This window comes from Ilyonectria robusta, assembly GCF_021365365.1.
Source record: "Ilyonectria robusta strain PMI_751 chromosome Unknown BGZ61scaffold_4, whole genome shotgun sequence".
NCBI classification, from domain to species: domain Eukaryota; kingdom Fungi; phylum Ascomycota; class Sordariomycetes; order Hypocreales; family Nectriaceae; genus Ilyonectria; species Ilyonectria robusta.
The window spans coordinates 14,207-35,390 of NW_025764438.1; the positions used below are offsets into that span (position 1 = coordinate 14,207).

General features: G+C 53.3%; 7 protein-coding genes across 7 annotated transcripts; 2 read left to right on the forward strand and 5 right to left on the reverse strand.

The window, feature by feature from the left end:
- Positions 1-69: 69 nt before the first annotated feature.
- Positions 70-827, forward strand: BGZ61DRAFT_344474 (P-loop containing nucleoside triphosphate hydrolase protein; the record flags this gene model as incomplete). The annotated part of the gene is made up of 3 exons (XM_046239701.1): positions 70-121; positions 242-510; positions 588-827. The coding sequence occupies 3 exons, from the start codon at positions 70-72 to the stop codon at positions 825-827; spliced, it is 561 nt and encodes a 186-aa protein (XP_046108040.1).
- A 1,190-nt stretch (positions 828-2,017) lies between these two features.
- BGZ61DRAFT_565277 (peptidase family C78-domain-containing protein) lies at positions 2,018-4,214 on the forward strand (the record flags this gene model as incomplete). The annotated part of the gene is made up of 8 exons (XM_046255903.1): positions 2,018-2,514; positions 2,579-3,049; positions 3,106-3,196; positions 3,259-3,363; positions 3,433-3,650; positions 3,706-3,737; positions 3,800-3,951; positions 4,003-4,214. Exons 1-8 carry the CDS (start codon positions 2,437-2,439, stop codon positions 4,212-4,214), a joined length of 1,359 nt encoding a protein of 452 aa, XP_046108041.1. The 5' UTR covers positions 2,018-2,436.
- A 120-nt stretch (positions 4,215-4,334) lies between these two features.
- BGZ61DRAFT_473964 (inosine triphosphate pyrophosphatase-like protein) lies at positions 4,335-5,182 on the reverse strand (the record flags this gene model as incomplete). The annotated part of the gene is made up of 6 exons (XM_046248522.1): positions 4,335-4,428; positions 4,486-4,519; positions 4,576-4,612; positions 4,670-4,814; positions 4,889-4,962; positions 5,015-5,182. The coding sequence occupies 6 exons, from the start codon at positions 5,180-5,182 to the stop codon at positions 4,335-4,337; spliced, it is 552 nt and encodes a 183-aa protein (XP_046108042.1).
- Positions 5,183-5,420: 238 nt separating this feature from the next.
- On the reverse strand, positions 5,421-6,604 carry BGZ61DRAFT_444169 (AAA domain-containing protein). Its single transcript, XM_046244949.1, has 3 exons — positions 6,084-6,604; positions 5,834-5,979; positions 5,421-5,754 (listed from the first exon to the last, which is right to left on the reverse strand). Exons 1-3 carry the CDS (start codon positions 6,264-6,266, stop codon positions 5,565-5,567), a joined length of 519 nt encoding a protein of 172 aa, XP_046108043.1. The 5' UTR covers positions 6,267-6,604; the 3' UTR covers positions 5,421-5,564.
- Positions 6,605-6,899: 295 nt separating this feature from the next.
- Positions 6,900-12,030, reverse strand: BGZ61DRAFT_528560 (myosin; the record flags this gene model as incomplete). Its single annotated transcript, XM_046253273.1, has 7 exons — positions 6,900-7,048; positions 7,118-7,332; positions 7,387-7,460; positions 7,513-11,359; positions 11,418-11,607; positions 11,690-11,822; positions 11,896-12,030. The coding sequence occupies 7 exons, from the start codon at positions 12,028-12,030 to the stop codon at positions 6,900-6,902; spliced, it is 4,743 nt and encodes a 1,580-aa protein (XP_046108044.1).
- A 2,732-nt stretch (positions 12,031-14,762) lies between these two features.
- Positions 14,763-16,641, reverse strand: BGZ61DRAFT_345183 (uncharacterized protein; the record flags this gene model as incomplete). Its single annotated transcript, XM_046239762.1, has 7 exons — positions 14,763-14,791; positions 14,853-14,934; positions 14,987-15,045; positions 15,121-15,273; positions 15,333-15,812; positions 15,876-16,183; positions 16,334-16,641. The coding sequence occupies 7 exons, from the start codon at positions 16,639-16,641 to the stop codon at positions 14,763-14,765; spliced, it is 1,419 nt and encodes a 472-aa protein (XP_046108045.1).
- A 2,186-nt stretch (positions 16,642-18,827) lies between these two features.
- On the reverse strand, positions 18,828-20,353 carry BGZ61DRAFT_473967 (nucleosome assembly protein; the record flags this gene model as incomplete). Its single annotated transcript, XM_046248523.1, has 5 exons — positions 18,828-18,878; positions 18,941-19,266; positions 19,333-20,055; positions 20,120-20,199; positions 20,307-20,353. 5 exons carry the CDS (start codon positions 20,351-20,353, stop codon positions 18,828-18,830), a joined length of 1,227 nt encoding a protein of 408 aa, XP_046108046.1.
- Positions 20,354-21,184: the final 831 nt, after the last annotated feature.

Sequence of the window (21,184 nt, forward strand, 5' to 3'; positions counted from 1 at the left end):
CCCGGCGTCCCGACATACTCTTTGTTCCACTACTGTGGCTGCGCCATCCCAGTCCCTCCCAAGAACACAATGCCGTCCCCCAAGCAGAGAAAGATCGCCATTGTCGGCAGCCGGTCTGTTGGTACGTTCTTCCTCTTGATGCACGCCTACCCTAAAGGTGCAAGACATGTGACGATGGACGCGGATGTGGTCACGAACGAACGTGCGTGTTACCGAGAGACCAGAGGCTGACGCTCGACAGGCAAATCGTCCCTAGCGGTGCGCTTCGTAGACGGACACTTCGTCGACAGCTACTACCCGACAATCGAGAACACGTTTAGCAAGACCATCCGATACAAGGGACAAGACTTCTCAACCGAGATTGTCGACACGGCTGGGCAAGACGAGTACAGCATCCTCAACTCGAAGCACTTCATCGGTATCCATGGCTACATGCTCGTATACTCGGTGTCTTCGCTACCCTCGTTTGAGATGGTGCAAGTCATCCGCGAAAAGATTCTGAGCCACCTGGTAAGTGCCCAGACTCCGTCAACAAGAGATCGAAGAACGGCGTCGCTGACCTCTGCCACCTTTGTCCGTTTCCAAAGGGCACCGAGTCCGTTCCCATCGTCATTGTCGGCAACAAGAGCGATCTCCGTCCCGAGCAGCGCCAAGTCACCCCGGAGGATGGCCAGAAGGTATCGGAAAAGATCCAGTGCGGATGGACCGAAGCGAGTGCACGATATAACGAGAACGTCAGCAAGGCTTTTGAGCTGTTGATTGCCCAGATCGAGAAGTCGCAGAACCCCGGCGAGGCCCCCGAAAAGGGCAACTGCCATCTCATGTAGAACCAAAACCGAATCATTGGTCAACGGACCACCAAGCCATCAGACCACCACGACTCCCACCGATGATCTTTTTTCTCCTGTGGGTTGAAGCTCCAAGCCACCACGACGCCTAGATATTCACCGGATCAGGGCAAATCGCTGCAGAGTCGTCGCCCAAAGGATTAGGGATGGCACATGGGCGGTATCGCTCACCAGCGGCGCAGGATGATAATTAATATGTTTTGTTTGTCTGGAGTACTTACCGACTTTCCACCTTGCCTATCGTCTAGAATATACGTTTTGACCTGCAACCGCACCCTGAATCTCCGACGCGCTTCGGCAGATCCGCCGAAGACACCAGTCCATCATGCAGTCCCTTGCCCGGTCCGATGCATTGATAGTTGCCCTGGCTCACCCGCCCGCTTGCTACGGCCCGCTTTGGCTCGACCCGTCCCTCTGGACTCCGGCAACATTTACAACCTCGGCCGGATAATATTCGTGCTCATTCGAAAAGGGATGTTTCAGCACACCTCTCGAAGGAGTCAGGACAGCGCCATGTTCTGACATTGTAAAGTTGGGATCATCATGTGAATGCACAAGCTGCCCGACCTAACCCATTTCAGCAACCGGTGCCGTTGTCGGCGGCGGCGTGCGTAGTAGACATCTTGGACGAGTACCCAAACATACATACACGCACCGATTTCAAACTCACCTATACAGCCTAATGTATCTAATTGGCTTAAACCTTTAGACTGTATCTACAATTTCCTAATTTGCCTTAGCTTAATCTTTAGTATATTTACTAGCTGAATAAAAATATCTACTCTAAGTCCCTTTTTATCTGAGATTTTTTTAAATATTAAATTTAAATAAATCTTCTAATTAAAATAAAATACTTTTTAAAATATATTTCTATTAAAAATTATAACTTAAAGATAAATTAATTTTAAACATAAATATTTATCTATAAAATAAAAGTTAAAAATAAGTATAGAATATCCTGTATGTTAATGCAATTTGGTGTAAGTACCTATGTAGGCAAGTTTGAAATCGGTGCGTGTATGTTTGGGTACTCCTCTTGGACAGTGGATTTCGTTACAACGCAGCATGCGCCCCGTTATATACATGTGAGCCGAGACCACGGGACGGCAGCGGCTGGCCCGAGAGTGGATAGATATCTCCTGGGAACAGTTTCAAAAGTACATGGTTTCGTCAGAGGAGATTATAATTTTATGAAACTCCTGGCCTTCTTATATAGTCCCAGCTTCATACTCTGTTTTTTGGGATATTTCTTTTCCTTCATGCAGCCTCAAGGAGGCATTGTGATTGCTTGTCTTTGCTAAACCTCTCACAGCGATGATGCAGGTATGTACCTTACCGCCCACACTGGTCTGGCGAGGACGTGTACGTGCACAGGCGTCTAAGCCGCAAGTCATACGCCTCACCACCACGTCAACATCGGGCTTTGAGTCCTTGTTTCCCTCTTTATCCCACTCTGCCAACATTTATCATTTAGCGGATGAGCCTGTTGCCACCGGAATTATCCATATACCCCATTCTATCCCAAACTTGATTTGCATTTATTCTACCCAGATAACGTACTGAGAGGGTTCCCATCTGCCTACCCGCCATGGTCAGCTCTGAGCCAACTCCCAAATGCCCCTTCTGCGGGTTCAGGCCGAGCGAAGGAGACTATGAGCTTCTATTAGTGCGCATGAGCCTCCGCGAGACACGCCATCGCGATGGGTTCAGGCTAACTGAGGTCTTTGCAGCATATCGAAACGCGTCATCCAGAGGGCCAGTCCCCCTTTGCTGTCGCCGAAGATCCAGTTCTGTGTCCCCAGGACGGCTGTGGCGAGATTGTTCCCCAGGACGAATTGACGTACCATCTCGAACTCCATGCCCTCGAAGCCAGTGACGATGTGGCAGACGCCTCGGAACAACTATCTGCAAGTCCCGCAACTGTTGCGGCGGAACCCGACAAATCTATACGAGATGAAACTCACAGGAAGCGGCGTGAGAAACAAAGCACCACTATCCAGGCCTGGAAAGCCCTTTTCGGGGGCCAAAAGTCGCGACACGATCCCAACACAAGTCATCGAACTCGCCACAAGTCAAAAAAACTCTCCACCGCTGAGCCATCCTCGAGTGACCAGACCTCTGAAAGTAATGCGTCGGATCACCCAGGCCCCCGACATTCAGCCCGTCAGGGAGATCCAAGCCGACAGATTGCTCGGTTAGGGGTCCGTGTCTTCAAATCCTTCCAAAAATCTATACTGGCTAACGGCGTGGCGGATAGAAATCCGAGCTGGGTAGATTTGCACACGAAAATCAGATGCCTCCGTGGCTTGTCGAGCTTCTCCAACAGGAGGGCCAGGTCATCAATGAAGGTGAGATCCTTACACCATGAGTTCTGACCCACACACATCTAAATATTATCTCATGCATCCAGGCGTGATGCCGGTACTCGGTCAGCTCCTCGAGCAGAGTCCTTCCACCCAATACGCATATTTATGTCACCCCCAAGTGCAACACGTCTCCAAGTTGCGGCGAGAAGGTATTAATATAAGGCACCCCGGGACACCCGTGTGAATGGATCCCTGCATGGTGTGGTGCTAACAACTAGCTACAGGTGGCTTCTGCGGATACAGGAACATTCAAATGCTGACCTCCCACATCATCGGAGCGAGATCAACGGGAGCAGATTTGTTCGGCCCCACCTTCCCGACCATTTTCGAGATCCAGGATCTTATCGAGAATGCCTGGGACATGGGCTTCAATGCCCAAGGCCGCATAGAGACTGGAGGCGTTAAGGGAACTCGAAAATACATTGGCACACCAGAGGTATCCATCCACAGCTTCTGCCAGCCTTCAGCAGCACAAAGCTAACAGTATATAGGCCCAAGCAGTCTTCTGTAGCTTGTCGATACCGTAAGTTTATAAAACTCCCATCCAAAATCCCAGCTTCTTGAGCTAATTCGTGGCTGCTGTAGCTGCTCAGTCCAGGCGTTCAAGGACAAAGAGCGTGGCAAAGCAAAGTCACTCTTACTCCAAGGCATCGAACAATACTTTCAGGGAGGTGTGATGGATGTGGAAGCGAGAATCCACCTCACCGGACTCCCTCCAATCTATCTTCAGCACCCAGGTAATAAAATGAAGCCCATCAATGGCCGAAACTGCTGACCATATTCTCAAGGGCATTCTTTGACCATTGTGGGCCTTGAAAAACAGATGAACGGCGAGGTTAATCTTCTCGTATTCGACCCTAGTTTTCGCGATTCTACCAAGATAAGACATCTTGTTGGCAAGGCCTTTCGGCACAAGCTATCAACCGTCGATGAGGCGGTGCAGCCATATCGCCGAGGCACACAATACCTCCGCAAGTACAGTGAATTCGAGGTGCTCTAGTAAGGCTTCCTTAGTTCTCTATATATAACGGAATCACTAACGATGTGTACCTTGAACAGCTTAACGAACAATGCCACCGCACCCTAGCGGCTTTGTAGCTGGCCCTCAACCGTAGTTCGCTCATTGCTGTTCCTTGAACCAAGCCTGAAGCTTGGTCAGGGCACGACCACGGTGAGAGATCTTGTTCTTCTCCGTCTTCTCCATCTCGGCGAACCTGGAGAATGTCAGTACTATTCTGGGTCAATGTGGAAGTGAGCGAGGAGAATCGCACGTTTGGCCTTCAAATTCGAAAACAGCATCCCATCCTGAATATGAGAAATTAGTTTTCATCACTCAAGACAGTACTATTTGGATTTCTCACCAAAGTCGGCGGGTCCTCGTGCGGGAACAATCTTGCCCTATGAGAAGCGTCAACTAAAGTCAGTTCGTTTCGGACAATTAGAGGCGTGAAGTACCGGACAGCGGCCCTGGAAAAGAATAGGCTTGTGGCCAGGCCCCGCGGAGTACCCGAACGTGCAGACAGCCTCGGCGGATTTGTCGGCGTATGCAGCCAGGAGGTTGTTCAGGCCCTCATGTCCGGTGGATGTCATGAACCACTTGCTACAGAAGAAGGAGACGTTAGCAGACGAGACTCAAGGCGGAGAGGAGTGATTCAGAGTTGTTGGATAACACACATGTATGGGCCAGGGAGGCCCTTGAGGGCGTTATAGCAGAGGGCGGTATCTTCAACAAGGACAGGACCTTGGACCTAGGCTATATGTAAATAGAAGCTCGAAGGTAGTGGAGGAGGAAAGCCCTACTAGGTCTGCAGCCCTGCGGCATTTAGACTCAGTCACCTCCTCGAGGGTTCCCTGAACTTCCTCAAGATCCAAAGACTGGCTCCGGACTTCAATTTCAGGTTCGAGGATTGCCTTAACCTCGCGCAACTTGTTGGCGTTGCCAGAAATGAAGTTGACAGTGGGAGCCATTTCTGCGGTAGATGGCCTATTTACGCGCTTTTTGTAAGTGACTTGATTTTAGTTAAAGGTTGAGAAATGAGTTTCGAAGACAGAGAGGACAAGGGAGTTGAACAAGACGAGATTTGACTCTGCCCCGCGAGTTGCCGTGCAAGATAACCACGGAACCCCACAGTTGGGTGGGCAGTCTGTGGACAGGATATGCATTTTTCGGGACTACAAATCCTTATATAGAGGGCGCACCGAGAGGTGTGTGGTAAATCGTAAATTCATCCTGTCTCATCTACGAGGTAGACAGGAAATAACTATATATCCACCTGATGGTTTGCACCAATGGAGGATGGGCGTGAAATGCACTTTTCTCTATGTATCCTGTGTTTCTTATTATTTTATCTCATTGATTGTCCTGCTTCCATTGCTTGACCCATCCCTCGATGCGTTCAACGTTGGATTCCATCTCGTCGGCCTCGTTGCTCGTCAGCTCAATGACAATCTCGCTGTCAAAGGCGTCACGCGCCTCCTGTAGAAGCACTTCCATAATCTCAGAGTCGAGGTTCTCCTGCAGCTTGGACTCGGGATAATTTCTGCTCGGGGGTAAAAAGAATAAACATGTCAGCCGTCGGGAGAAACATCAAACAGCTTGAGTGATTGGTTGGAACTGACCTCGCCGTCAGTCGGTCATAGAGAGTTGTCGAGTCGACTCGGAGGACCACGACCAGATCGATCCAGCTGCGGGGGAACAAATCACAAGCGTGCCAGTCGATAATGCAACCGCCAGCCTTTACTTCGTCCTCGATGGCGTCTAGGAGCTATTCGTCGCGAAAAGAACCATGTGTCAGCCGTCAATATCCATTCATATTTGCTGCTGTGTCATGTTTAAATGGAGTTGAAATCAAGGCCCTGTCTCTCTCACCTTGTCCTCGTCAACAATCCAGCTGTGGAACTCATCGCTCCATCCCTCGTGGCACTCCTTGTCCTTGACCACCTGGTTCACAGACAAGTGACGCAGCCCCGTCCGTTCTGCTAGGCCCTCACAGTGCGTGGTCTTGCCAACACCGGGCGTGCCTGTCACAATAATGTTAGGCGACTGGCGCATCGTGATTTGCGCTGCAATGGAATGCGATGCGATACAATGCGATCGGTGGCTGCAGAGATTTGAGCTCCCTGCGTCCACTCACTGCCGACCCTGTGGGCAAACCCGCTCCATGCATGTATCGGGGTGTCTCGGATCGCTTTGATGAATACCATCCGGGGCCGATCCGGAGAGGACCCGGACGACACGGGAGGCGGCCGCCGGAGTCTCAGTGAGGACGGAGTGGACCGATGGTTTCTTGTTGACGGAGCTGACAAACTCTCTGTGTAACAAGACAGACAGGTTTGTGTGTGGGGGAGGGGAAACATTAACAATAAATCGTGCGCTCTCTCTCTCTCTCTCTCTCTCCAATACAACCGTGGTCTCATCTTACAAACAGAGCCAGCCCTTCCATCCTCCCGCTTGCGGCAAGGAAAAGTAGGCGTCTTTTCCCTCTTGAATACATAACAAGGCGTTCCAGGTACGACATAGATGGCATATGTGATCACGTCCTCGAGATCCGCTCCGACCACACCGCGTTAGAAAATTCGACATCAAACACCCTGAAAATGCGTTGCGGCCTCTATCCGTTATGTGCAATCGACATCAACATCAACATCAACATCGATATGCCTGTCATCCCGCTTTATCATTCCTTTACTGCTCGGCTTCCACCTCCTCCACACCAGGCAATTCGTCTTGTTCATCAAAGTCATCGCCATCCGTGTAGTCCAGCTTCTCCTGCTGAGCAATAGCCTGTGCCGAGACGATCTCTGCCAGTCGCTTCAATCGAGGGGTTTGAAGCCCTATTACATATGGTTAGCGAAATGAGTCCACTAGTCGGTCAGTCGGCTACTGGTAAAGGCCACACTTACAAGAGGGCGTGTAAGTCTCGAGCGCGGTGATAACTCTAGGCTCGGCAATCTCGTAGGGACCGCTATCATCCATGTCCACAGCTTGCAAGAGGAGCACATCGCTCTTCTCAGTCACGCGCGAAGCAACCGCCTTCATGATCTCCCCATTAATCGGTTGCTCGTAGTCGGCAACTAGGTACTGGTTCAGGAGCTTCTGAATTTGGTTGGGAGACAGCCTGGAACTGGTCAGTTGCGATTTAAGATAGGCTGTGGAAACAAGAGCAACTTACATCCAGCAGATGTCCTGGATGATCTCAATGTCATTAAGCGTAGCCTTCTTCAGTTGGAGAAGCTTGGTGGCTTGCTGGAAGACGGTTAGCGTTGCTACAGTTTTGTCGTCACTCGAATGTACTAACCATCAAGTGCTCCAGTTGAAGGGTGCCTTCGGGCATGTCGTGGCTCTTACACCATTCTTCAATGCGCGTGATGTTGTAGTTGATCTGAAGGCCTCGCTTCCAAGAGAGGAAGTTTCGTCGCATCAGCAGGTCGTTGAAGGCGGTAACACCAACGAGGCGCAGGAGCTCCGTAATCGTCTGTGTGATGATTGAGTCTTCCAGGTAGTACGCCTTCATAGCCCGGAACACGCTATTAAGCAAGCTGAGCAGGTTGTCCATGCTGTAGGCTGGCGTTGAGTTTGTCTGCAGGAGTTTGCCCAGGAATCGGCTGCTTTCGTTGGTAACGAAGCCAGGCAGTGACTGGGACTCGATGATGGCAGGGATAATCATCTTCTGCAGCTTCTTCTTCAGCACTTTCATCCAGGTGTGGTAGATGTTGAACTCCAGACTCTCCAAGTCATGCTTGACAATCTCCAAGAGTCGGTCGTACTCATAGTTGTCCGACTTCTGGGCCTCATACCAGTCCTCCGCCAAGAACACAAACGAGAGCATCTCGTGGACGTTGGACAGCCAGAAAGCACCGGGGTTAATGGCCTCGTCACCATCATGCTGCATTACTTCCTGTTGGATGGACTGCATCACATTTGCCAGGAAGCGCTCAGACTCCTTAACAAAGCCATTGTTCCACATCTCTGAGGTGACCAGGTTGATGAGGTATGAAGGGAATAGCACCTCCTTGTCAGAGGGAGGTGGGGTGGTGTTGGGGTTGGGGATCTTGAGGTTCCGAATCAGACCCATTGTCACTTCCTCGTTCAAGCCGTCCTCATCGGCAAGGAGACCCTCGAGCTCCACCTCGATGTTATCGACACCAGGAATGAAGGTTGTTCCAGACAAGTTCTGGCGATGAGCAGTGCTGGTGACAGCCATCGAGACCGGTCGAGGGTTGTAAGCACCGCTGAAGCGGTCCAGCTCGCGAGGCTCGGCGCCGGCGCTACGGCGCTTCGGTTTCTTGGACGAAACTAGGTTGATGAGGCCACTGGCCGGTGCAACCGCAGATGTGCCATTGGCCAGCTCGCCGTTGACCGGTGCATTTCTCCGTGCCGTCTCGAGAGCGTCCCTGAGAGCCTCAAGTTCTTGCCTGAGGCTCGTGTTGTCCTTCTCGTGCTGCGTGCTGGTCCTCCTCGCCGTCTCGAGCTCTGTGTTGGTTGTGCGAAGAGACTCTCTGAGCTCTCGCTCTTCATCCTGCATCCTCTTGATATTGGCAGTGGACTCGTCAAAAGCTACCTGAAGCTTTTTCATCTCGTCTTCCATCGCCTGGAGTCTGGCAACGGCAATGCCGGCCTGGTTGGCTTCAGTCTGTAACTCCTTGGTCCGCGCTTCCAGGGCGTTGTGGCGGTTCTTCCAGGACTTGATCTGCCCCTCGTAGTTCTCCACCTGGGATGCTAGGTTCTTGTTCTTCTCCTTCATGGAACCCAGGGACTGCGTGAGCTCGACAACCTTGTTTTCAAGCTTATAAGAGATCTGCTTGAGGTCGCGCGCCTCCTCTCGAACCTTCTTGTAATCCTTGCGGGCAAGCTTACCACGCCACAGGCTCTGGATCAGGATGACCTTCTTGCGGTATTGTCGCCACGACCGCATCTGCTGTCGAGACCTCCACACTCTCTGGATCACAAGCGCAGCGTTACCAAGTCGCGTCTCCATGATGTTCTTTCTGCGCAAGTATCCCTTAGCGGCAGATTCAAACAACACCATATCTTGACGGATGCGCAAGAAGACCCTGCGCTGCTTCTGTCCCCGCCAGACTCGCTGGATGGTAGTGGCGGCCCTAATCGTCCGCAGTTCTTGAGCTTCCTTTCTCGCCTTCCATGCCCTGATGGCGGACTGGGTCCTGACCACGGCCTCACGGGCCTCCAGGTAACGGCGACGGTAGTACTTGGCTCTCAGGTTCTTCTGTATCATAATGGCACAGTCGTTAAGACGCGTGGTTCGAAGGTTCTCCAAGAAGGCCAGCATACCAGCTCGGAAGAAAATCTTCGTAAGACCAAGCTGGTACTTGTCAAGGCCCTTACCGGTACTCGTTCCCAGTGCCTTCTTCAGGATAGCATCAGCCATATCCCGAATCTCCGATGTCCACTGGCTGGAGTGCACGAGCATGTAATACCGGAGAGCAAATTCCTCATAGGTCCAGCGAGTGGGGTAACCAGCACAACTAATGCGCACAGTCTCGAGGACACCACAAGCACGAAGCTGGCTGAGAACCATGGGTCCTTCAAATTTCCATGCCTCTTTTGCTTCATTTGGCTTGATGCATCGGATGTAGTGGACGTCTGTGTTGTTGATGGTATTCATCAGCTCAATCAGGGAGGAACGGAAGATTCCACCGAGAGTCGGCTTTCGGTTCACGGCCACACCAATCTTCCTGCCACCAGCGGGCTTGACAGCATTTGATGACGATGAGGCAGCATCCTTTTCTCTGACGGCCGACGCGGCGTCCAAGACCTGCTTGAGGAAGCTGTTGGACGTGGCACGGAGTACAGCCATATGCTCGTCGGGAACAGTATCACGGTTCTTCTCGATGAAGCCCTCGGATTCATAGGTGACATCGATGGCGTAGTGGCAAACTGTGAAGGCAGACTTGCCAAATCTCGGCTTCTTGTAGAACTTGTTCTTATCGGGTGAGAAGTTGTGATGTAGCTTGGTAACGAACTGCTCATCTGAGCCCATGGGAAGTCTAGACTCTTCATCAAGGAGACCGAGAATGCCCATCCTGCCTTCGATGAGATCAATGCAGGGCTGGTTGTCAGAGAAATCAATGAAGGTCCAATCGATCTGCTCCCTCAGATACTCCTCTTGCTCGAGCTTGAAGACGTGCTGGTTGAATTCCTGCTGAAGCTTCTCATTTGCATAGTTGATACAGAACTGCTCAAACGAATTCTTGGCGAAATGCTCGAAACCGTAGATATCCAGCACACCGATGAAGGAGGTGACACGACTCAATACCTCCTCGGTGGCAAGACTGTCGTTGATGATGTCGACAAGCCAATCGAAGAGACTCGAGTAGATAAACTTGGCAACGGAGTCACGGACAACGATGGCCTGGGCCTGGCTCAAGTTGGATGTGATCTTCTCACCACGAGTCACAAGCTGCTTCTTGACGATCCACTTGGAAAACTCGGTTGCGTCAACACCCAAGATCTCACTGGCTTGCTTGAGTGAGGGCTCAGTGGGCGCAAGAACACTGTCATTGCGCGATGCAGTAATCTTGACGTTTCCTAGATGCAGAAGACCGGCCAATATCTTGAAAATCTCAGACTGCTGGGCCTCTGGGACACCGATCGTTCCCAGGGACTGTTTTGTGTCCTCGAACTCGGCCTTGTCATCCACGCCGTCGATAGTCGGGCAATTTCCTTGATTGAGATACTCAAACTGTTCGATAGCCTGGATGTTGAGTTCCTGGCGTTCCTTATCAGAGGCACCGGCGACAAGCTGGTAGAAGATGTGGTAATTTCGCTCCTTGAGAGGCTGGAAAACGAGACGGGAACGCTCGAGGAGGTAGGTTCGGATCTTGGCGCCAATAATGTTGGTCTTGTCGTCAAACATAATCTCGATGTACTTTCCAAATCGGGACGAGTTGTCGTTTCTGGTTGTCTTGGCGTTACCGAACGCTTCCATGATAGGGTTAGTTGCGAGAATCTGCTCCTCGGTCTCGCTCATGGTTTCATGCCCGCGCTTGGAGCGCGTGCCTGGGTTGTCGGGAGACTCTCTGGTGGCAAAGTATCGCATGATGTACTTTGCACTGACCGTCTTTCCAGCACCAGACTCTCCAGACACAACAACGGTCTGGTTCTTATTGTCTCGGATCATGTCCCTAGTACAACAGTCAGCATTGACATATTGAGGGCAGGGGCAAAGAAGAAGGGTCGTACATAAACGCCTCCTCGGCGATGGCAAACAAGTGAGGAGCCTGGGTCGCTCTTTGCTTCCCAGCATAGACTTGTACCATACCAGGGACGTAGAGGGAGTCGACTCGCGCAAAAGGATTTGTGGCAATGAGAACGATACCACTGTATGTGTAGATCTCCTTTTGTAGGTATCGTAACCGGATCGCTTGCAGAACTGAGAGGGAGGTGTCAGCATAATCGCCATCAATGGGCTCTGCTACGTTCTGCAAAGGCCTAGTTGGCAGAGATAAACGTACCAGCTGGCTCATTAAGATGGGAAAGGTTTGTAAGATCGTCACTGGCTTCGAGTATAGTCGGGTTCATCAGAGGAGGCAGAGCGGGATCGGAGCCACTCTGGAGCCCCTCAACGGAGACTTGGATGATCTTGGTCTAGAAAGAGAGAATGGGGTCAGACAAAGGCTGCTTGGGAGAGTAGGTGTGGTAATCGGACATGGATACGCACCTCGCCATTTTCCAGCTGGAATTCGAGCTTAACCTTGGCACCATCCACGGTCTTGTTGATGAGCTCGGAGGCTACCCAGCCCTCGGCAGCATCGGGCTGCCACGCTCTCGTGCCGACATCGTAAGTCGATGCCATGGAGGCGGCGGTTTGGCCAGGAGGCGCGGGATCGGAGGACGACTACAAGAAAGCGGCGGCAGGACTAAGAGGCGGAGAACGAGGCCGGACGGCGGGAGGCATTCATTCGCAGGCGGAAGCGAGAAGAAGCGAGGTCGTCTGAAGGAACAAGGGGTTGAAGAAGTGTCGAAGACGATACGTGTGGCCGTCTGGGGTTGCGTTGGTGTTTGGAGGTGCTGGCCAAAGCCCGCTTGGCTTGCGCAGATGTCGAGGATCGGCTCGAGGCGGTGTCGCAGGAGCCACAATGCGGGACAAGACGATCTGTCCGTCTGTCCTTTGTAGCGGAGCGAGGAGTATGAAGAGACCGAGGACTCTTTCTTCCGGGGACAGGAACTCGTCGACAAGGGGTCGAGCCACAAAGTCGCACAGGCAATGAGGCAAGGCAAATGAACAAGCTGGAGTTCAAAAGTAATGGACTGGACGACACAGTGATGCCAGCACGCGTTTTGCTCCTGATTCAAGGGCCAAGTGCTGCAGCCGCACGGGGCACGGGGGGCACGGAGCACGGGGGGGAAGCAGAGCAGGGGGAAGGGATCGGCCCTCTGTTAGGGCCCGAGTGTACCTGGGGGCTGAAACACAGGTACTTGAGGCCGCATTTTACATATGGTCGGTACATATCTCCCTGCTTTGCGATACCTGATTTACTAGCCTCTAAAACCCAGCCTCAGCTCCCACAAGAAGTTGGTCTCAGCGGTATTAGGGGCTCTAGAACCGTGGGACGCCTGCGCGGGCCAATGAGGGGCCGACCCGTCCGCATCTTTTGATGTCTCTCTGGCCGCTGAGAGGGGGAGAGGCGAGACAAGGCATGGCTTCTTCCAATCAACCTGCAGTCGGGGACTCAGGTGCAGTCGGCACTTTGCTGTAGCAACGGCCCTGCAATGGAAACGAGGTGAGAACATCTCGTAGGTGCGGCAACCAATATCCATATTCCTTTGGGAGGAGAGGTGAGGGCGGGGGAAAAAAGGTGACCGCCCAGGACTTGGGGTGCTAACCGAGTTGAGGAGATAGGTTACGTAGCAGTAGCACCTCAGATGAGCGGTAAAGAAGCTGGCGGTGCATACACAGTATTGTGGTGCTGTAGATGAAAAGAAAATGTCAGGGGACTCTTGTCACTGCCCCTAACATGGTTACGGATTGCTCATGTCTCCCTTTGTCGATAATCTACTGCCATTAATGCTCCTATCACAGGGCGTACAGGCTATTTTTGGATTGGCGGGGAGCTCTGAGAGGGCATGAATTAACTTATTAGTCTTGCGCGGTTCCAAGGTGACTGCACACCGGAGGGGCACAGCGCTCTAGAGATGGCTGAGGTAGCTGGTATGGCTACTCCGTTAGCTGGGAAGGATGGACAATGGAAGGCCATGGAAGTCGACACAAACATGCGAAATGAAGACTCTCCAGGGGTGGAACTTCTCCAAGCCATGCTCGGTGGAGAGAGATGCGCAGATACTTGGGTTCAAGTACTCCGTGTCCGTGGAATATTCCACAACGTAGACCCCAGCCGTCCAGCCAGCCAGCCAGCCAGCCACTCAGCCAGGTAATTACCCCATGGAAGGTACCCTGAGCAATGCTGTGATAGCGAGCTCAACTAGGTAGGTATCTAATTAATTACCTACCAACCCAGCAACAAAAACAAGGGATGACTCTGCATGGCATTCACAGCCAGGTACCGCGGGTAACCAAGACGGTGGCTGACACACGCACGCACAATATGCCGGCCAACATACGGGGTACGTTCAGTTTCGTCGTCAATGATTGGCTTCACGCCTCCGCAGGTTCATGGCAATTGGCCTTCTCCCGGCCAGCCGGCCGGACCGGGTAGTGCTGACAGTCCAGACTCTCGTTGAACTCTCAACTCTCCTCTCAAACACATCCACACTGCCCTCTCGATGGGCATCCCATCCCCAACATTCACTCCATCCCTGACGTCAATACCAATCCACCTGCATGTCTGCCTCCATGTGGACGCACATCCCGGCTGAGGTCCCTGCAGTATCTCTCACCAACCACCAACCTGCACCCTGCGTCACTTAACCTACCTCGGGTACCACCCATCACAGGACTCAGAAGAATGGAGAACGTCGCTATCGGGACTCAGGATTGGAGAGATTGGAAAGATGCTTGGGACGGTTTCGGTTCCCACCTTGCGCCAACAAAAACAAAACCATATAAATATCGCATCGCTGATACGGGTCGGATCCCTGATGCGTTGAAGCATCCTCTCGCCCGTTGCGAGTCGTTGAGTTCCCTGTCTATGTACAGTGTTTTTTCGCACTTGGCACCAGCCTCAAGCACCAGCCCCAACCATCAAAACACCAGCCCCCTGACTGCCACCGCCTGGCACGGCAATGTCGCGGCCGGCTCCCGTTTCCAGACACCAGTTGTCCACGGTCCACAGTCCATCCGATCTTTTTGGGTCAGTACACCCGGCCACCGCCAAATCCACATCGCCAATCCCGGCCGCGATAGTCACACCGTCTTGCAAAGTGATCCCGCGCGCCAGGGCTCCGTCTAAATTCGGCGTCCAGGGCCTCGCTCAGTGCAATCAATACCCAATATTCGTGCATTTTTGGGGATCACATATCATCGTCTACCGGTCGACCATCCTCGTGCCCTGGCCTAGTTCCCCTTTTATCCGTGGCGCGACTCCTCTGCAGTGGCGAGGGATCGACTTCGTCTATCCAGAATACCGCTTAGTAGAGGACTCGGGTCAAGATTCGTGCTGTGGTTGCTTGTTAGCTTCTGATTCTCCGATCACTCTTCATCCTGCTTGCATCACTTACAGCTGAGCGCCTCCAGGCTTTCTTGGATGTCTTTGATCTGCTCGTATCGGACGTTGCTAATATCAGCCATCAGGTAGGCCACCTACGTAATCTTGGTCAGCTTCGTTCCATTGTATAGCACAGGATGTCCTTACATCGCCTCTGCTGTCGCTGATCTGCTTGTCGACGTTGTGGTCGCCGAGAATCTCGTTGACTATAGCCCAATGTTAGCCTACTTGCATTTCGAACATCACCGAAAAAGGTGATGCCAAGAGATGGTTTTTTTTACCTTTTCGGAGCACACCAGGGACGTTGCGGTGGATGTAGATGACACGAGCGTGGTCGGGCTCATCCAGAGTCAATGATCGCAGTTGCACCTCGGGCAGGTTGACACTGCCAAGGGTAATGCCCTGGTTGATGTATCGCACCAAGGCGTCGGCAACTGTGAAGCAGGGTCAGTTATCACAGGCTGTAAAAATATTAATTGGTGTGTCCACTTACCCTCGATACCAATGGCACGCTGAGCTTCCTCGGTGCTTCCGCCGATGTGAGGGGTGAGGATGATGTTGTTCAAGCTCCTCAAGTCCTCGCCCCAGGTGTTGAGGTTGCTGTTGAAGTAGTCGCCGTTAGCGGCAGGCTCCTGGGGAAACACATCCAGGGCAGCTCCAGCAATCTTGCCCGAGCGGGAGGCCTTGATTAGGGCCGGGATGTCAACAACGCTGCCACGGCTAGCGTTGATGAGGTAAGAGCCGTTCTTCATGTGCTCGAACTGGGTAGTCGAGATCAAATTGCGGGTTTCGGGCAAGTCGGGCACGTGGAGGGTGACAAAGTCACTCTCCTCGAGGAGTTTCTCGAGGGTAGGCACTTGACGGGCGGTTCCCAGGGCCATGAGGGTGACAACATCGTAGTAAATGACGTTCATTCCCATGGCCTCGGCGAGGACAGAAAGCTGCGAGCCGATGTGGCCATATCCGACAATTCCTGTTGTCCCATAAAGTCAGCAAGTAATTCACATCACTTGAATACGAGACGGCGCATGCATACCCAAAGTCTTGCCACGAATTTCCCAGCACTTGGAGCTAACCTTGTTCCAGGTGCCACGGTGCATCTCGTTGGATCGGTCGCCGAGCTGACGGGCGAGGGTGATGATCTCGGCAATGACGAGTTCGGCCACACTGCGGGAGTTGGCGAAAGGGGAGTTGAAGACGGAGATACCATGACGGGCAGCAAAGTCGAGGTCGACCTGGTTGGTACCAATGCAGAAGCAACCAACGACAAGGAGGTTCTTGGCCTCACGGAGAACACTCTCGGTCAGCTTAGTCTTGGAGCGGATGCCGATGACGTGGATATCGCTGGAGACGGGCTGTTAGCAAGCGTAACAGAGCAATTCCTGATTTCAATTGACAAGGGACAAGAATGACGATGGTGAGGGGCATTGTTTGGCGACGAGGGGCAAAAAAATCACCCGGTCGTGGCGGGGTACACAACGAGGATGAACGCACCGGATCTTCTCAATCAGCTGGTCCTCGGGGAGAGAGGTCTTAAGAGCCTCAACTTGGTAGCCCTGGCTCCTCAGGATCTCTTGGCCGCCGACGTTGACATTCTCCAGAAGCAGGATCTTAATGTCCTGGGTGTTGAAGGGCTTGAGAGACTTGGGGGCGCTGCGACGGGGGATGGGGCCGCCCCAGCTGCTGGGAGGGGAGTTGAAGGTGGCAGTGGGCGAGCCAGAGAGGTTCTGGCCCCAGCTGTTGGAGACGGACCTCTGGAATGAGGCTGAGAGGTTGGCCTGAATATCCTGAGCGGGAGTCATGATGGCGTTTTGGTGTCGGAGAGTTTTTGTAGGTTGAAAGGAGGGGCAATGGTTCGAGGGGCGGGGTGCCAGAGAAGCTGTTATATGCGAGCGACGTTTGCGGCCTCCAGGGTTCGTTGTCAGCGACAGCTGGTTGAATGGGTGGATACGTGTAAATAAGAGGAAAGATTCTTGGTAGAGGTACGGGATCAATATTTAACTATACAAGCTGTCAAGATCAAGCCGCGGAGCCAATGACTCCTTGCGTTCGTAAGTGGGCTGGCTGGGCTGGCCGGGATGGGCTGGGATGAAGGCGTGTTCACGAGCTGGCGACGGACCGGCGCATGCATGGGAGTCGGAGCCCACGCATCGAGAACTTTCCCCGACTTCCGATGACTACTACGTACAACTGAGTCATCATCGGTGTCCCTGTCATGGAGGAACTCCCTACGGAGCACCGTGGAATGCTACCGAAGGAAGTGGTCCTGAGGCGGTTCCTAAGAGGCCAATTCGCCTCCTTAGGTCATCGACAAGGTACCCGTAGGTAATGTAGCTACGTACAAGAAACAAAAACCCTGCCTGCTGCTGCTTGCGCAAGAGGGACGAGGAAAACTTTTTTTTTTCTTTTGCATTGTCCGACAGCGGACGCGCTTGGTCGAGTTAGACGGACGAGTTAAATGTCCGCGGCCACGGCGCTACACCAGGCTCGCCACTCCAGACCAACGGAATGCCGCAACTACTGGACAGTAGGGCACCGCAATGGGAGCCCGGCGATCCACAGCCAGCGCCATGTCCACTGCCACCATGCAATCATGCTATGGCGTCAGTTTTCTGTAGGAGCAATCCCCGGCCGACTGCCTACTGGTCATGAGGGTGTTTGCTTGCGGGCCTGTGCTGGGCGTTTCCGCTTCCAGCAGTCCCGCCACAGGCCGCATGCCGCATGCCGCATTCCGCCCTCCGAGCAGGCATTCTTTCGCCGCAGCGTCGAGTCCCGCTCCGGCCCAAGCGGCGAGGACGGGACGGAAGTTTGTTGCGCGAATGGTTGGTTGCCCATCCTTGCGTGTCTGTGCTTGCTGCACGTTCCTTGTCCCATCCTGCTGCTCACATGCGGCCGGACGGCGGAGCGGACGCGGCACCTACGGCCGGCCCTCTTTGTCACGAATCCTCGTACAAAGAAGTAGACGTGACATACAGGTCACTGTGCTAAGGCACCGTCACTGGCGATTAATTGGGGATACAGTGACTCATCAATGTCTCCCGCATCCATTACCCACGCGGATATTCGTGCGGAATTATATCACGGGAGTTACCACAACCCACTGCTGTGAATGTCAAAGCCCAGGCTCAAGGTTCTCCAATACAAGGCCTACCCTACAGGTGGTGCTGTCAGAATCCAGCAAAATAGAACGTGAAGCTATTAGGAGACCCTAAGCCAACTGGTTTTATGTTACATCATAGCGCCGGTAGTTTGCCTCATCCTTGACATATGAATGGCTTGATATATACATAATATGTGATATGTGATTTATATTTATGGAGCATGAGTGGGCGGACTCGGTACTTACTCACTGTCCAGGTGGTGCTACTATTCCCACCCAAACCAAGCCCAATGATTGAACGTGACGGGACCACTCAGACCGACAGAAGGGCGAGGTGCCTTGCCGTGGAAAATCCAAGGATAACTTCTTAACTCATGCACTTGCCCGGGTTTACAGCAATCTGACTGACTTCACATGCAAGCCGGAGGCGAAAAAAGGAGCCCAAGGAACGAAACTATACACCAAACGCGCACCCAAAGTGGCGACGGATCATTCTCTATTATGCACCCAGAAAACCCAGCTCCCTTGAGACCTTCACTGCCTTACCTCCATGCCAGGATTCGAATCAGACACATGAAAAAACAACAAAACAAAAAAAGAAACCCCGAAGAAGACTGCAAAAACAAGGAAACAAGACCGCGGGCCGACTCTGCCCCCTGGCTGTCTATCAGATGGTCCCCAGAGCTTCGAAACCCTGGTTCCCGCAACGATGCCTATCAACTGACGAGCTATCTTGAAAATGGCACTGGCTCGATTGCCGACCTGCTTCGACCGTCTCCTCTGCTCCGAAGCCTTTTCCGCAAGCCTACCGACCGCTTCTGCCTTTATCGGCGGCTCAGATGAATCCCCCCCATAAAGATCCTTTCATGTCATGATATCTTGCGTCACTTAGCTCTGTTTGCACTCAGCAGCCTCCTGTTTGGGCTTGCCCGACTCGTCCTGTTACACGCATTAGATTTGCCCTCTGAAGCACCGACTTGTTTGGGGAAGTTGGCACGTACATCGTCATCAGACTCCTCCTCGTCGTCATGGTCCTCACTGAGGTCATCCTCGTCATCATCATCGTCATCATCGAAATCGGCGCCATCCAACTCATCATCCGAGATCTCCTCAAAGGCAAGAGCCTCGCCGGTGAACCAATCGATGGCGCGGGGGATGAGCTTCTCCTTGATGTCCTCGCCCAGCTGGTAGTCCAGCTCGAGGCGCTCCTCGATGTCCGACTCGGCATCATCATCGTCGTCGTCAGTGGGGGCCTTGGGTGGGGAGAAGAAGTTGAAGAAAGACTCAGTGGGGACAGTCTTCTTCACGATGCGGGTCTGCTTGGTGTCTGTCATTGTTCGTTAGTTGGTCTGCTTGAATTTGGCCGAGAGAGGTGGTAGTGCAAGTCGCTTACTCTTGTTGCGCTGCTTCTTGCTCTCGATGCGGACGGTCAGGTCTCTGCCGGGAAGCCACTCGATCTTGTCACCGTCGGCATGGTCGTAGATGAAGTCGCCGCCATATCCGCTCTCGTTCTGGTAGATGTAGGTCTTGGAGAGGGTCTTGTTCTTAAAGAAGCCGTTCTCAGCGAACTCGAAGATGAGACGGAAGCCGGGCTTGTCAAGGTACTCCATGCGGATGTCGGTGACGTGCTTGAGGGCAGCCTCATCGCGGTCGGTGATCATCTCGGCCAGGGAGATTTGGTTCTTCATGGCAGACAGCCAGAACTCAGGGATACCGGCCACGTCCTCGGGGACGTCGGACTTGCCCTCGGGCTGGGCGGCCGAAGCACCCTCCTCGTCGGCGTCGAGCTCATCGTCCTCCTCACCAGCCTTGACCTCCTCCTCGGTGGGCTCAGCGGCACCATTGACGATGGTGGAACGTTTCTGGTACAGGGGAGAGAACTTGGCAAAGTACTTCTTTTCGAGCTGAAGGACCTCCTCCTGGAACTCCGCCTCAAGCTTGGAGTGCTCCTTCTGGATGCCCTTGAGACCGGCAACGCGACGGCGGACGGGAGCAGGAAGGGACTCGATGTAGCCCGATGATTGGCCCACCAGGGAGCCTAGTCGACCCTGAATCATCTGGATGAGCTTGGGGTTCTGGGCGAAGACGGACGCGGCGGCGGCACGGTCCAACTCCTCTGCGGCGGGGTTAGACGATGTCATGAAACTCAAGCAAGACGGCACATGGAGGACACAACTCACCCTCCTTGATGCTAGAGACGCCCGGCTGCTGGGCGTGGGAGGAAATGGGAGCGTTGTTCAGGGGAGTGTTCTGCGGCGTGCTGGACGAAGGTGGGGTAGTTAGCAATCGAAGCGGGCACAAACAACGACCAGACGACAAGAAGAGGGGAAGATGAGGCCGGAGAAGCGGCAGAGGGACAAGACTCACGGAGCGACAGACATGTCGGATCGCTTGCCTCGGATGGGTTCGGCCATGGTGTATCAGATGCGAGCCGGAGCAGCAGAAGATAAATGTCGTGGAAGGGATGTGAGGTTGGGAGGAGAGAAAGTTGAGAAGGCGGCGGCCGTTGACGTTTGCTAAATTTTGGTGGGGGGCGATAAGTAGAAAAAAATTTGGGCACTGGCCTGGTACTCGCAGCTGAGTTGTTGGGCCACCCAAACGCTCAACTAACTGGTCGGTCGGCGGGCGGTAGAGGGGGGAGAGAGGGTCGGTCTGCTGGAAGAACGAGCCACAGCAGCACTGTGCCCGTTGTGTGACTCCCCGCACAGTCTTCCCCGAGCCGCGCTCCACTCCCATATCCCGGGTGTGGGCGGCACTCAATCGCGTCCGTGTGCGCCCGCGAGAGCCCGTGACAAGCCCGTGATGCCCTCCAAAAGGCCTGTTCGTGCACAGGCTTACCTAATCTCCACATGCGTGTCTCATTGGCGAGGCGACGTTCTGGAATCATGAGCGGTTCCATGAACCTGGCCGGGTACCAAGACTAGAGCAATGGGAGGTACCTACTAACTCGTGGGTAATACGCGACCTGCCTTGCTTGATTGGCTGACCCTGTATTTATTTATTCATGTGCCAGCAATAGCCCAGACGTGGACGTGGGCCATTCGCACCCAATTTCGGCCCACGCATCAACCTGGACGATGAGGCATGAAGAAGAGGAACAAGGAAGCAAACAAAGCAAATTCCCACAAGTATCGAAAGGGAAACAACGCCGCTTCTGGATGTAGATAGATCCAGCGGAAGAGGCAATCGCCACTCATCTGGCACTGTGCAGCATCCAAGTGCTTCAGGTCCTGCTCCTAGGCGAA